Below are 13,898 nucleotides of genomic sequence, written 5' to 3'. Positions count from 1 at the left end.
TTACAAGATGGAATTCTGTACACTGATGTTTGCACACTGAGCTCATCACATCTTACACTAAAAAATCAAATTAATTAATTAAGTTGAAGTGAATTAGAAACCTCATCCTTAAAGGATGAGGTTTGTAATTCACACTGGAGAGTAGACTTGTCATTTTACAGCAATTAAGTTTAGCTTAAATAAACTTCTCTACTCCTCACCTAGTAAAGTAGTTATAACCTCTGGCAAAAATGATGGAGTCACCAGTCTTGGAGGATGTTCATTCAGTTGTTTAATTTTGTAAAAACTCTAAAAGAAACCAAGAAAAAAATGTGGTTACTTTTTTAGACCAAGCAGAGGGAAAGAAATATGGAATCACTCAATTCCGAGGAAAAAATTATGTAATCATGGAAAAACAAAAAACGAAAGAACACCTCAACACACCACTAGTACTTTGTTGCACCACCTCTGGCTTTTATAACAGCTTGCGGTCTCTGAGGCATGGACTTCATAAGTGACAAATAGTACTCTTCATCAATTTGGCTCCAACTGTGAATGTTTTCACAATGCATAACAGCATTTGGAGAAAATGATAAAAACAGTGAGTTATACAGTGACAGTAAATCTCCTCCACAGATGTGCTCCAGCACTGGCAGGACAGCGAATTTGTGGCCGTTTATCACAAGGGACGCTTTTTCCGCCTGTGGGTGTACCTGGCAGGCCGCCTGCTGTCTCCCCGAGAGATTGAGTACCAGATCCAGAGGATCATGGATGACCCTTCACCTCCACAGCCCGGAGAGGACAAACTCAGTGCCCTCACCGCTGGCGACAGGTTGGAAACAACACATAGAACATGTAAAACTTAGTGATGTGTGTTGAAAGAATTTTCAGATGACCCTTCAATAAGGAAGACTGGATTTGAAGTATCAAAGTTTAAGTTGAATTTATTATTCTTGTACAAGAAAGAGTGTTTAACAGTGCAACACACAAAAAGGGGTTACGGGTAAAAAGGCTCCCAGAAGAGCCTTCACAATTCGTTCTCATACACTCTAAAATGGGCTGTCTCGGACACCTCCCCATAGATACGAATAGCATCACAACGTCTTTCTCAGTTCTCTAATCAGTGCTCAGCAGAATATCCCCTTGTCTAAACCTGTGTCCGACCTGTGTCCGACGCTTGTTCTGTTCTGAACTTCCTCAACTTATACTAGGCTGAACTATATCTCTCCCTGCCCGCCTCAGCAAAAATGCAAAAAAAGTGAAGTGCTCACAAGACATGTAAGAAAACACACATTATATGATTTTAAAAACGTCTGAACCCCAGTATAATCCTAATTTTTAGAACAATGTGCACTTCAGTAACAGCTGAGTCGCACTCTTAGGATTGGTGTAACATTATAGCAAACAGCTAATAATAAAGAACGGGCAGTATACAGTCGTGGCCAAAAGTTTTGATAATGTAATATATGGTCTGGAGAGTTCCTGAGCAAGCTCTGCACTGATGGTGCCCCGATCCTGCAGTTGAATCAACTTCTAGGAGATGACTAGGAGACAGTTCTGGCACTTGTTGGGTTTTAATGGAAAGTTTTCTTCATCAGAAGATTCTTATCCAACAGTTCAAATTAGGTCAAATAATATTATTCTTCAGGTAAAAAGAATAACACGCAGGATTCATCAAAGTTGGCAGCAGATAGAGCTTTAATTATTATAGCCAAAAAAAAAGACTGATTTTCCTGTCTCAAAGCATCTGCTTTTATACTCTTCTGTGTTATATAACAAGTCCCATGTGGCCACCTTTCAGCTTTTATGGTGTAGATTTGCCATGTCTGGTCATGCCAGGACATGCCTGGACATATCTACAAAACAGGGGATTTTCCACTCGAATAGTGTCTTGTCTATTGCCCATCCAGGTAACTCACAGGCATTTTAAACTCACAGGCATTTTATTTGTGCTTCACTTTCTCCAAGATTTCTCCATTAGAACCTAGCTTGTTATACTTCTATTTTCTAAAAAGCTTTTTGTGCTCACATAACATTGTATTACTTTTTACATACTTTTTACAGGCTCCCTGAAGCCCTTTCCCCAACAATTAACCCCCTCTCCATGAAGTTCTTGATGATCCAGTAAATGGTTGATTTAGGTGCAATCTTACCAGCAGCAATATCCTTGCTTGTGAGATCCTTTTTGTGCAAAGCAACGATAGCTATATAGCTTTGTGTCTTTGCAGATAACCATGGTTAACAGGGGAAGGACATTGATTTAAAAGCACCACCCTTCTATTAACTCTTCCAGTCTGTTATTCTAACTCAATCAGCATGACAAAGTGATCTCTGGCCTTGTCCTCATCAACACTCAACTGTGATAACAAAAGAATCGCTGACATGATGTCAGCTGGTCAAACATTTCTGCGAAAAGAATACATCTATAAATATATATTTATGTGGTACATTACATTGTTCGCTTCTGTCTTTGTGGTTAAAATGTTGCAGTGTCAACAAGTTACATTTCTGCCTAGATTGTCTAGAAGTTTCCATCCAGTAGTTTCCATCACAGAATGACTCATGGGTGCTCAAACAAGCCAACTGTCACCACATCCACCCGTCAATCAAAGCGTCCACACTCTTAATTCTGCATAACTTTAAGCCTTAATATCATTTGAACAGGTGAGTTGTATAAAAATTCACAGTTGTCATGAACAGGGAAATTATCTATAGAGACCAAAACTTTTGTACCAGGCTGTAAACATGTTTATTTCTGCTGTGAAGTTGGACATTTCAACATGGGGACTTATGGAGACACTTCTGGACCCAGCCTCAAGTGGCTGCTCAAGGGATTCCAGTTTTTGGCACTTTCACAGCCACACAGGTTACCGCTTGATCTGAACCGGTTATTAGGGCCCGAGCACGCGGTGCAGGGCCCTATTGAATTTCGTATGTTTATTTATTTATTTTTTATTCCGCTTCTTTTTTTTCTTCAGTTTCCACAAAATGAATCGCATTTTCGACTGCCCATATCCCCCTGAAAACTCATGAAAATTTGCCTATCCCCCCCATGTCAGGTGTAAAATTTCGTATTTTGGGGGTCTCGCACATGGGTGTACGCATATGCCCCGACAGCAGCACCTAGGTGTGCGTTTTTGGAGGTGCCCCTCGCCACGGTTTCGCCCACGTGTACGAAACTTGGTGGGAGTATGTAACATGCCCAGACGCACAAAAAAGTCTCTTGGTGCCCCGGGCTACAGTGAAGCGTACGGCGTCCAATTTTTGTCAAATTTGGACTTTTCGTGTTTTGGGGTCATTTCCAGGGGTCGCATTTGAACGAACCCCTCCTAGGGATTTTATCCGATGTGCTTGAAACTTGGCGTGTGTGTTCTCAAGGCCTCGACAATGAAAATTGATCAAAATCCTGAGTTTTGGATTTTCTGTGTGGGAGGGGCGGGGCCACGAAATTCGGCGTAATTTGGCGTGTTTACATGAAATTTCGACGTGCTATAACTTTGCGAAAAATACTCCAATCTTCACCAAACTTCTGATATATAATTGCAGTCTGGCCTACAACACATTTCCATGACAAAATCTGGTGATTTTCACAGCGCCACCTGTTGGTGACAGGAAGTGTCATATTTACTTGACACTAGCTTTCTCTGAAGTTTTTGAGTATATCCACCTCAAATTGGGTGTGGATGTTGTCAAGGCCTTGGTGTTGACATCTGAGAAATAATTTCAACTTTTCATCAGAGGGCGTGGCTGTAACGGCGCGTCAAAGTCAAAAGTACGAAAAAAACTCCATTGACTTTTTGGCTGATTTTCAGGCAAAAGTGTTGGGCTATCATATACTTTGTCACAGCTGTCTGAAACTTCTTGTGGTTGTTAAGACCAATATTATGCACAATTCGGCTGCATAATTAATTAGGGGGCGGGGCAAAAGCGCTCTATAGCGCCCCCTGGAATTTTTCTTTCGAACAGCCCACCACAGTTTTGGACACAGAGTCACAAAACTCAGCCGAATTTTAGAACATGGCAAGACCTACAAAAAAGTCTCTTGGTGCAATAAGCTATAATGAACAGGAAGCGAGATATTTAAGAATGAAAATTGCCATTTTTGCTGTTTCGGCCTGGTTGACAAGGGGTCATGTTTGAACGAACTCCTCCTAGGGATTTTACCTCATTGACTTCAAACTTGGTAGGTGTGTTCACATAGACTTCCTGAGGAAAAGTTATCAAAATGATGAATTTTGGGGAAACTTAGTGGGCGTGGTGATCTATGCACATTTCCACATGCGCACATTTCGACGTGCGCGCATATGCGAGGGCCCGACCATCGCTGCTTGCAGCTTTAATTCTTCTAATATTAACGTCTGTTTATAGAGGAATCAGGAGGCTAAATTTGAAAACTCAATAAAGTAGTCTGCTGCTGTTAAAAGCTTGTTTACATCACTATCTATTCAGTTTGAATCACTTACACATAAAAAAAAGACTCACTCTGTGCCATGAAAGACATTTATTATAGTACAACAAAAAGTGGTTTAAAGAGGCCAAAAGATGGCAGACCGTCTGTCATTTGGCATCTAGCAGTGTAGCTGCTGATTACAACCCCCTCCCATCACCCTCTCCTTCCTAGCACGGAAGAGAAACTACAGTGGCCACAAAACATAATATGATGATTCAGTGTTTGTGCTGCACTTCTACGTAATGTCTTTAGTCTCCATCATCACTTTATAAAAGATCATGTTACACTTACATTAAGAGTAATGGCGGGCTACACTTACACTAATGCATACACACTTTTTGGTTGACTTCTGCTGAGCGCCCTGCCAAACTTTTGTACACACACACACACACACACACACACACACACATCAATGGAATGTCAGGTGTGGCTTCCTTATTTTATTTTGCTTGTCCCAGCTAGCTCACCTGATAATTTGCAGCAGAGCAGCCAGAGGCCACCAGAAAGACAACCAGGAAACATTTCCTTCTTAAAATATGATCCAGTTTAACAACATCAGTGAAATAGTTGTTGATGATTTAGACTGTAACGCCTTAGATACTTATGTATGTATAGAAGAATAAATACTGGTCACTGGCTGCAGTATGGGTCATAAATAAATGTAATCGTGACATCCCTATTTGTGAGTGGATGACAGATGGGAGTCATCTTTTGACATCAGTTGGGGAAAAAGAGGAAATGATTTTGCTTTGTCAACCACTGTGTGTGTATATGTGTGTATATGTGTGTGTGTGTGTGTGTGTGTGTGTGTGTGTGTACCATAAGAAGCACAGGAAAAAAAAGCAGTTAAACTCTTAGCCTGACTCATAAGTGTTTGGTATGATTTCACTTGGCTGACAGACCACATCCTGTGACCCACCTCCTGCCGCTTTAACGTTCTCCATGATCCAAAGTCGCCTGATCTTTGGTGTTGAAGTTCAGCGACAAGCTGCTGCAGATCTCAGTAATGCGTACGAGTCAAGAACGTGTGACATCATGTACGAAAAACAAGCACAGCACTTTTATTCAATGCTTCATCAGGCAGACACTTGCTGGACCCAGGTGCGTGTGTGTAGATATAGAGACCAAACTGGTGGTCTGTCTCAAGGATTCAAGGGGGTTTTTATTGTCTTCTCAAGGTTCAAGGAATCTTTATTATCCCTGAGGGGCAGTTTGAACCGGGGATCGATCCTGCCAATCTTCTGATTAGTGGACGACGACGCTCTGCCTCCAAGCCACAGCCGCCCCATAAATAACACATATACAAACAAACAAGCACAATCAGTAAAAGACTAAATAAATGCATACTACATAAAGGTTCCACATCTATAAGCCTATAGCAGCAGGAACAAAAGAGTTTTTGCAATCTCCATTTTATATTTGTACCATAACTGCCTTGTAAACAGTAGAAACAGTACCAATCAGGATGGGAAGGAGTATTGTTAGCAGCTTCTTGCTGAAGTCATGCCACATCCGTGTTCTCAGAGTTTTGGCAATGTCTACACCGATGATAATCGTAATATTGATCACGAGTCTGAAATGTTGTGCTGTTTGTGTGTGTTATCCCCTCTCCCAGGATTCCTTGGGCTCAGATGAGGAAGCAGTACTTCAGCTCTGGCATTAACAAACGCTCACTGGATGCCATCGAGAGGGCGGCCTTCTTCGTAACCTTGGACGACGAAGAGCAAGGCATGAGAGGAGAAGATCCAGCTGGAAACCTCGACCGCTACGCCAAGTCCTTGCTTCACGGAAAATGCTACGATAGGTTAGGAGGACATGGAGGAAAGAAACTAGACAGGCTTTTGAGGAATAATTTGTGACGTTAAACAATCTCTAAAGAAATGATGGCAGACTCTTAAGGCCAGTGCAAAGTTGTGGAGTGAAGAGATATGGAGAGATATAGAGATATAGATATATATATATAGAGAGAGTGAGATATAGAGAAATATAGAGAGATATATAGAGAGAGAGATGGATATATATATATATATATAGAGAGAGAGAGAGAGAATCTGGTGGATTTTCAAAATAAAATACCCCATGCAAACTCCCAAATTAACTACGTAGCATATTTACACATGTAGAAGCATATTTAGAAGCACATAAACCAGGAAAATGACCAAATCTGAGTGGTTGCGCAATGTGACAGAGACCTGTCCGGTGGGACTATGGGGTCAGTCTGATATCATAATTTTATGATCTACACAGCTGAGTTGTGTCATGCACTGTGCAGCTCGAGGCTGTCTGAAGGCGTGGTGAAGCTGCAAAAATTAAAAAAAGAGTACCTCATACAACCCCACTTACAAAATACCTGAACTCTCCCTTAGATTACCTGGGGAAAAAAACTGAAAAACCTGCCATGCATTATTGGCATTTTAATGCTCACTTTTCTTTCTGTTGCTTGTCCCTCAGGTGGTTCGATAAATCATTCTCCATTGTGATCTACAAGAACGGGAAGAGCGGGCTGAATGCAGAGCATTCTTGGGCTGACGCACCGACAGTGGCTCACCTTTGGGAGGTGTGTGGTTGTATCTCATGTTGACATTTAGCTGCTGTGAGTCTGACATTGAGCGCCACAGCCTGTGTACAATACATACTAAATACTGCAAAGGTAGTTTGCATGACCTTTTTCTATAAAAGAGATTTGAGTCATTTCACCATTTATTATTTTTGTATTTCTATGTAAATATGAACACGTCTCTTCCCTTCTCCAGTACACTCTGGCCACAGATGCCTTCCAGCTGGGCTACACTGAGGACGGACACTGCAAAGGCGATGTGGACCGCTCGCTGCCGCTCCCCCAGAGGCTCGTCTGGGACATCCCCTCAGAGGTGTGTGTGTGCGTGTGTGCGTCCGCCCTGACTCAGCAGTTGTCCCCACTGTATATTTTTATTCTGTGACTTGTACCTGCAGGCACAAGTTCTGAGGCCATGCGGTTGTCCAAACACTTTTATGCGGTTATTTTCATTCGTTCATAACTTTTTTAGTAGAAGAGTACATCCCTGCTTATTCCTTGAATATACAGTAGCAGGATGTCCATAACCATCATGATCCATTTAGTATGTCTATGCAGTGCTAACCGGCACAGCCTGCTGGCATCAGGATCTGTGAACTAGCACACCTTAATGGATGAGCGATAATGTTTCTGCAAGATAAGCACATTGGTGGGATCCGATCATATCTTGAACACACACACTTTGTTCTTTCATGTAGAGTAGGTCATGTTGTTGATTTATGGTTTTATTACCTGACGGTCTCTTCGCTGTCTTCCAACTTGTTGACTCTGAGGTTACTGTCACTGTTGACAGTCCATGTAGAACACGATCCCCGGGGCGCAACACAAGTGACTTCATAAGCGGAATTAATGATTAAATGAATACTCAAGGCAATAAAAAATGATTCAAGGATTTTTTGTACTCTAATTACTCAGCTCCTCTCTGTGCTGAGGGGAGAGGCTTGGATTTTCCCATGCATTTTCCCTGAGCTTACCAGCTGCATGAGAAGGCTTGATTTGGCTTTGTCTCAACACCTATTGAACAAACAAATGGAAAAGAAAACAGACCGGACAAACTTTTGAGAGCGAGGAAGCGGCTCAATTCAAGTTATTTGTCACATAATAATAATAATAATAGTAAAATGTGTTTCCATGAGCTTTCTTAATGAAAATTATAATATTTATATTTAACAACAACAGCCAGTATAAGAAAAACAACAACAAAAGCAGTAAGGAATAAATATTCCTCTAAGGGCTGAGCCTTGTGTATTGGAACCTTCTTCCTGGTTGCAGCAAGTAGAAAAGGCTCTTATCATGTAGTCCGCCCACATGTAGTTCATTTTTATTTGTTTATTAGTATTTGTATGTCATCCAGCATATATGTGTGTGTACTGAGATGATAAAATCCGTTGACCTTGTTCCATACTATAAGAGTTCATAGCACCAGATATACACAGCCACACCAAACAGAATTGGCACATCCTGTGTTTGTCAGGATGTTGTATCAAAGAAAGTTTACCTTGGTTCACATTTCTACATTCGTCTGATTTAACGTGGCATCAGATTTCTTTACATCACGTGTGTGTGCGCGTCTACAGGTGAGTTATTGTAATATTAAAGATCTAATTCGTCAGAGGGAATCGTTAACCTGGCACAGATTTACACACAAGCACAATTCCCAAAAGCACATGGGGCACAGTAAGCTATGAGAGGAAACTGTCTAGGATCTACCCTTTTCAGCACTGGGTTTATTAACATTCCACTCTTATCGTGTGAGTTCATACCCAGTACTCTCTTGCACCTCTGCAAGAGAGTACTACAGATGAGCCTCTGTAGTGTTATTGCAGATATCATGCACAGCGTGTGTGCAGTTTGCATCTCAACCAAACACACTGAGCCGGGGGAGATGCTCTGTTCTAAACTACAGTCCCTGTTTGTTTGTTTTTTGATGATGATGATTTTTTTTTTTTTTTTTTTTTTTTTGGCCTTTTCAAGCTTTTATTTTGATAGAGACAGCTAAAGAGTGACAGGAATGTGGGAGAGAGAGAGAGAGAGAGAGACAGGGAGCCTTTGTACATGGGGCGGCCTTTTGGTCGGTTTTTAAATCTTCAAACCAAATAGAGTAAACAGGAAAGAAGTTTAGAGATACAGTACAGAAAAGAAATACTTATGTATATTTGTGTTATGGTTTAGTTAGCACAGAAGCAGGGATCAGCTTGCAAGTTTGCCTTATTGGATGAGGATTATGTTGAGGCAGTACATGTGTCATGTTACAGTCTTTACAGTCCTTTTGTCAACTGCAGGTTGCACTTACCTACTCTGCAGTAAAATGATAAAAGATGTCTGGACTGGCATCATCCACTCTTGCATTTCCTTAGTTTCAAATGCAGCTGTCAATTCTTTTTCTTCTATCACCCTGCAAGACCTTTTTGATGGTACTTAGGTCTATTAGTGCATGTATCCGGTATCAATCATAAAGAGTTCTCTAGCTTAAAAGCTTAAAGTTACTGTGTGTGTGTGTGTGTGTGTGTGTGTGTGTGTGTGTGTGTGGATAATCTCAAAAGAAAGTCAGCTTCTTGACTTCTTGGATTCCGAGATCAGCCAGAAAGTGTGTCTGTCCTGTGTTCAGAATGAAATAACATATCTGGCTACAATCTCAAGACCAGGTGGTTTGATTACATCTTAATTTGCTTGTGTGTTGTGTCTATATAAGTTGTCTTCTTTCATGTGGTTTCCTCTTCTGCAATCACAGACATGACTGTTAAAGTTTCCATTGCTTCTAGGCATTCATGCATTTCCCATAAAAGCAGGCAGACGGAGAAGGACTCACTGATATTGACTGGCACTTACAATAGCCAATAGCACTGAAATACCATAAGGAATAGAATTACTCTTTTTGTGGTAATTTGTTCAAGCATCTTTTACAACTTGCAGACCATTACGTGAGAGAACGTAATCTGAACTAATCTGAACTTTCTCTTGTCTGTTTGTCAGGTTCAGGCTCAGGCAAGCAGCTCCCTGGCTGTTGCCCAAGCGCTGGCAGATGATGTGGACTGCCACGTGTTCCCCTTCAGAGAATTTGGAAAGGGACGCATCAAGAAGCTGCGCGTCAGCCCCGACGCATTCATCCAAATCGGCTTACAGCTGGCATACTACAGGGTAACACACACATTGTAGTTTGGAGTTGTGGAGGTGGTGGAGTGGCAGAAATGCATATTTTATGGGTGGCATTTCAAGTAGAACTGAAGTGCCATTATAAATATGCATAGTTGACTGTGTGCGCATTATTTTAGTTCTCCGAAAAATGGTGGGCTGGCTGGGCTAACTGGTAGTCTCAGCGATGTGACCTAGTTGATTCTCAATATCTCTTCTTGTGAAGCTCTGTTGTGTAGGGGCACTGTGATTTTATTCATGAATGACCTTTACTTAAATTCCTGTCCTCATCCACTGCCAACTCAAACAGTCATGGCATGGCTGTGCAGTGTGTTGCTGTGAAAGCCAAAGCACTGCTATGTTTCATTTTTAATTTTGGAGAAGGACCCGTCTTATTTATGTGGAAGCAGACCTTTTGTTAATTAAAATGTAAAAATATTTTGTGAATAATCGTGATCTCAGTATTTTTCATTTTGGCCATCATGCAGCCCTAACATAAGATATGTTACATAAGACCGCTCAGAAGTTTGGGCTCACCTACAAAATTCCATGTTTTCCATGAAAACATACAAGAAATGAGTTTAAATAGTAAAATATATTGCAAAATGAATAGGAAATAATAGCCTTTGACAAGGTCAGAAATAATGATTTTTACTTGAAATAATAATTGTTATCTTCAAACTTTGCTTCCATCAAAAAATCCTCCATTTGCAGCTTGGCAGACCTTTGGCATTCCACTTGTCAATTTGTGAAGGTAATCTGAAGAGATTTCCCCCCATGCTTCCTGAATCACCTACCACAAGTTGAAATGGCTTGATGGGCCCCTCTTACGTACCATACGGTCAAGCTGCTCCCACAACAGCTCAATAGGGTTGAGATCTGGTGACTGTGCTGACCTCTCCGTTACAGACAGAATACCAGATGACTGCTTCTTCCCTGAATAGTTCTTGCACCCAAAGCACGGCTCCAAATCAAGCTGTGTTTTAACCTTTTCTTTTTATTGGCTAGTCTGAAATATCGCTTTTTCTTTGCCACTCTGCCTAGAAGGTCAGCAGCTGCCTCTTCACTGCTGGTGTGGACACTATGTTTTGCAGCTACTATTTAATGAAGTTAAGGATCTGTGAGGTGTATGTTACTTTAATGTACTGTCCTTAGAGCCAGTTTGTGCTGCTCTGTGACATGAACAGTACACAGCATTGTACGCATTCTTGGAGGATGGAATGGAATAGCCTTCATTTTTCAGAACAATAATTAGACCTGTGTTTAAAAAAAAAAACGATTTTCCGATTCTGAATCGATTTGCATATTAATTCCTTAAGATCAATTCGTACATCCAAAGATCGATTTAATTAAGTTAAAATTTTAGTACATTTCCCCCCGGTGAACTTTAACCCCACTAGTCGCGTCAGCGTCTCACATATGCAAAGTGCGTTCAATGGCCGTCGGAATGACTATGATGCGTTCATGAACGTGGGAAAAATGGAAATTCACCGGAAATATAATAAAACTACAGATGAAAGAACACTCAAGGAAAACTCTACAACTACCAGCCACTTCTGTACGTTCTCTTAAAACAACTGAGGCGATTGCGGGTTACATTTGCAAAGATATGCGCATGTATTCCGTTGTTGAAAACAAGGGCTTCAGGCGACCAAAAAAATGGTTTTAATAATACTAACCCGAATCGAGATCGGATCGGATCGGATTATGATAATCGATTCTCAGTCTTGAGAATCGGAATCGAATCGATTCTTGGAATTTGAATCGATACCCAGCCCTAACAATAATAGACTGATGCGTTTCAGTTTCAGAAGAAAGCTCTTTGTTTCTGGCCATTTTGAGCCTTTAATGGAACCCACAACTGCTGATGCTCCAGACTCTCACATAGTCTATAGAAGGCCAGTTTTATTGCTTCTTTAATGTTAACAGTTTTCAGCTATGCTACCATGACTGCAAAAGGTGTTTCTAATGACCAGTTATCCATTTAAAATGACGAACCTGGATTTGCAAACACAACATGCAGTTGGAACACCGGAGTGATGGTTGCTGATAATGCGCCTCTGTACACCTACGTAGATATTCTATTATAAATAGTCATTTCCACTATTTACAATTTCTACAATGTATTTCTGATTAATTTGATGTTATTTTATTTTAAACATGGAATTTTCTAAACTTGACTAAACTTTTGTTCAGCCGGGCTCATCCTTAAAGATAGTGTACAGAGTTTGGACATCTGGGAGGAGCTCCTTTGCGTTGCATCCGTTCAGGATGCCTCCTGGGTGTCTTCCTTTGGAGCAGAATTGTTCATTTCACATATTTGTAATAACATGTTAAAAATATGTATACAGATTGTGAAACCACTTAAGGTAAATTCTGATTTGTTTGTGTAGTTATATAAATGAAAACTGACTTGACTTAATGTTGCAACATGTGAGACGAACTGTTGCTTTCAAACAATACATCTCCTCTTCCGATCTGTTGACTTGACAGTGTGAGAAGTAAAGTAAAAATTGATGGTATTGAGGTTTAGGACAACATAATACCATAATAATTAGCTGGCATTGAGATTCTACCTGTTAGATGGTTGATGGTTTGTGGAAGTATGTCTCCAAACATCCTTGATCCCTGATTGTTCTGTTTATCTTATTTTTTCTTATCTTTGATTGGTTTGTCTCATTAAACTCTCTCTGTTGCCTCTCTGCTTCTGCCATTTGGCCTTATGTTTCCTGACTGAAACATGTTTTATGTAATCACAGCTGGATAACAACACTAAATAACTCTTCAAATGTGTCTTTAACAGTGACTGGATGTTTGCCTCTCGGTCATCTTCTCCCATCATCCTCTAAAACCTTTTCTCATCACCTCCTCCTTCTCCTCTTTTCTTCCAGGATCGTGGTGGATTCTGTCTGACTTATGAAGCGTCCATGACCCGTCTGTTCAGGGAGGGCCGGACAGAGACTGTGCGATCGTGCTCCAGCGAGAGCTCTGCCTTTGTCAAAGCTCTAGAGAATGGGGAGGTACTGATGAATTCCTTGATTCAGGCATTATCTTTTATTGTTTTCTATCTTTCTGTTATCTACTTGATGATTTGTTGTGTTTCTATTGTGTTCTATCGTGTTGTGCAGCACTTTGAAAAACCCTGTTTGCTAAAATCGTGTTATATAAATAAAGTGGATTGGATTGGATTGGAAACAAACAAACTAACATGACGAGCAATTTTAAACCCCTGTCAACCTCAATGCAGGTCCATCCAAACCCCAGTCTAAAATCACCATATGCTCACAGTTTACTGCTTAATCATTTTGTGCTGTATTTCTGGTCAATTGAAGGATTTTAGGATTATTGATTTCGAGGTGGTTTTATTATCTAGATGTCAGCAAAAGTGTAATTTGGTTCGACAGGTGGAGGAGCAATGCAGGCGTCTCTTCCGACTGGCTTCAGAGAGGCACCAGAACCTTTACCGGATGGCCATGACCGGAGCTGGAATCGACAGACACCTCTTCTGCCTGTATGTGGTCTCCAAATACCTGGGGGTGGAGTCACCCTTCCTCAAAGAGGTACGCCTCCTTGGCTGCATTCCAGGCAATATGCAGTGAAGTGAGAGTTAGAGTTAGTTTTGGACACCATGTATGTGTGCCAAATGAATAAAAACTACTCTTTACTCTTTTTCTATGAATCTGGCAGTGTTGATATAAAACAGATTAAACGGCAGCAAAAGCACTTTGTACTTTTGCATTCAGTGTAACACAACAATGTAATCAGTGAACCAATGTAACTGAG

The 13,898-nt window shown here is 40.9% G+C and overlaps 1 protein-coding gene across 2 annotated transcripts in view; it reads left to right on the top strand.

Annotated features, from left to right (window-relative positions):
- cpt1a2b (carnitine palmitoyltransferase 1A2b) overlaps positions 1 to 13,898 on the top strand; it is a 33,860-nt gene that overhangs the window by 16,039 nt on the left and 3,923 nt on the right. For both annotated transcript variants that reach the window (XM_019273008.2, XM_027285241.1), the window contains exons 10-16: positions 616 to 811; positions 6,045 to 6,233; positions 6,881 to 6,986; positions 7,183 to 7,299; positions 9,957 to 10,121; positions 13,007 to 13,135; positions 13,520 to 13,675. In XM_019273008.2, coding sequence (XP_019128553.2) covers positions 616 to 811; positions 6,045 to 6,233; positions 6,881 to 6,986; positions 7,183 to 7,299; positions 9,957 to 10,121; positions 13,007 to 13,135; positions 13,520 to 13,675 — 1,058 coding nt within the window. The remainder of the gene's footprint in view (positions 1 to 615; positions 812 to 6,044; positions 6,234 to 6,880; positions 6,987 to 7,182; positions 7,300 to 9,956; positions 10,122 to 13,006; positions 13,136 to 13,519; positions 13,676 to 13,898) is intronic.

Source organism: Larimichthys crocea, chromosome XII (assembly GCF_000972845.2).
Source record: "Larimichthys crocea isolate SSNF chromosome XII, L_crocea_2.0, whole genome shotgun sequence".
Lineage (NCBI taxonomy): Eukaryota > Metazoa > Chordata > Actinopteri > Sciaenidae > Larimichthys > Larimichthys crocea.
The sequence above is the reverse complement of the archived record's forward strand: the minus strand, read 5'-3'. Positions and strand labels throughout refer to the sequence as shown.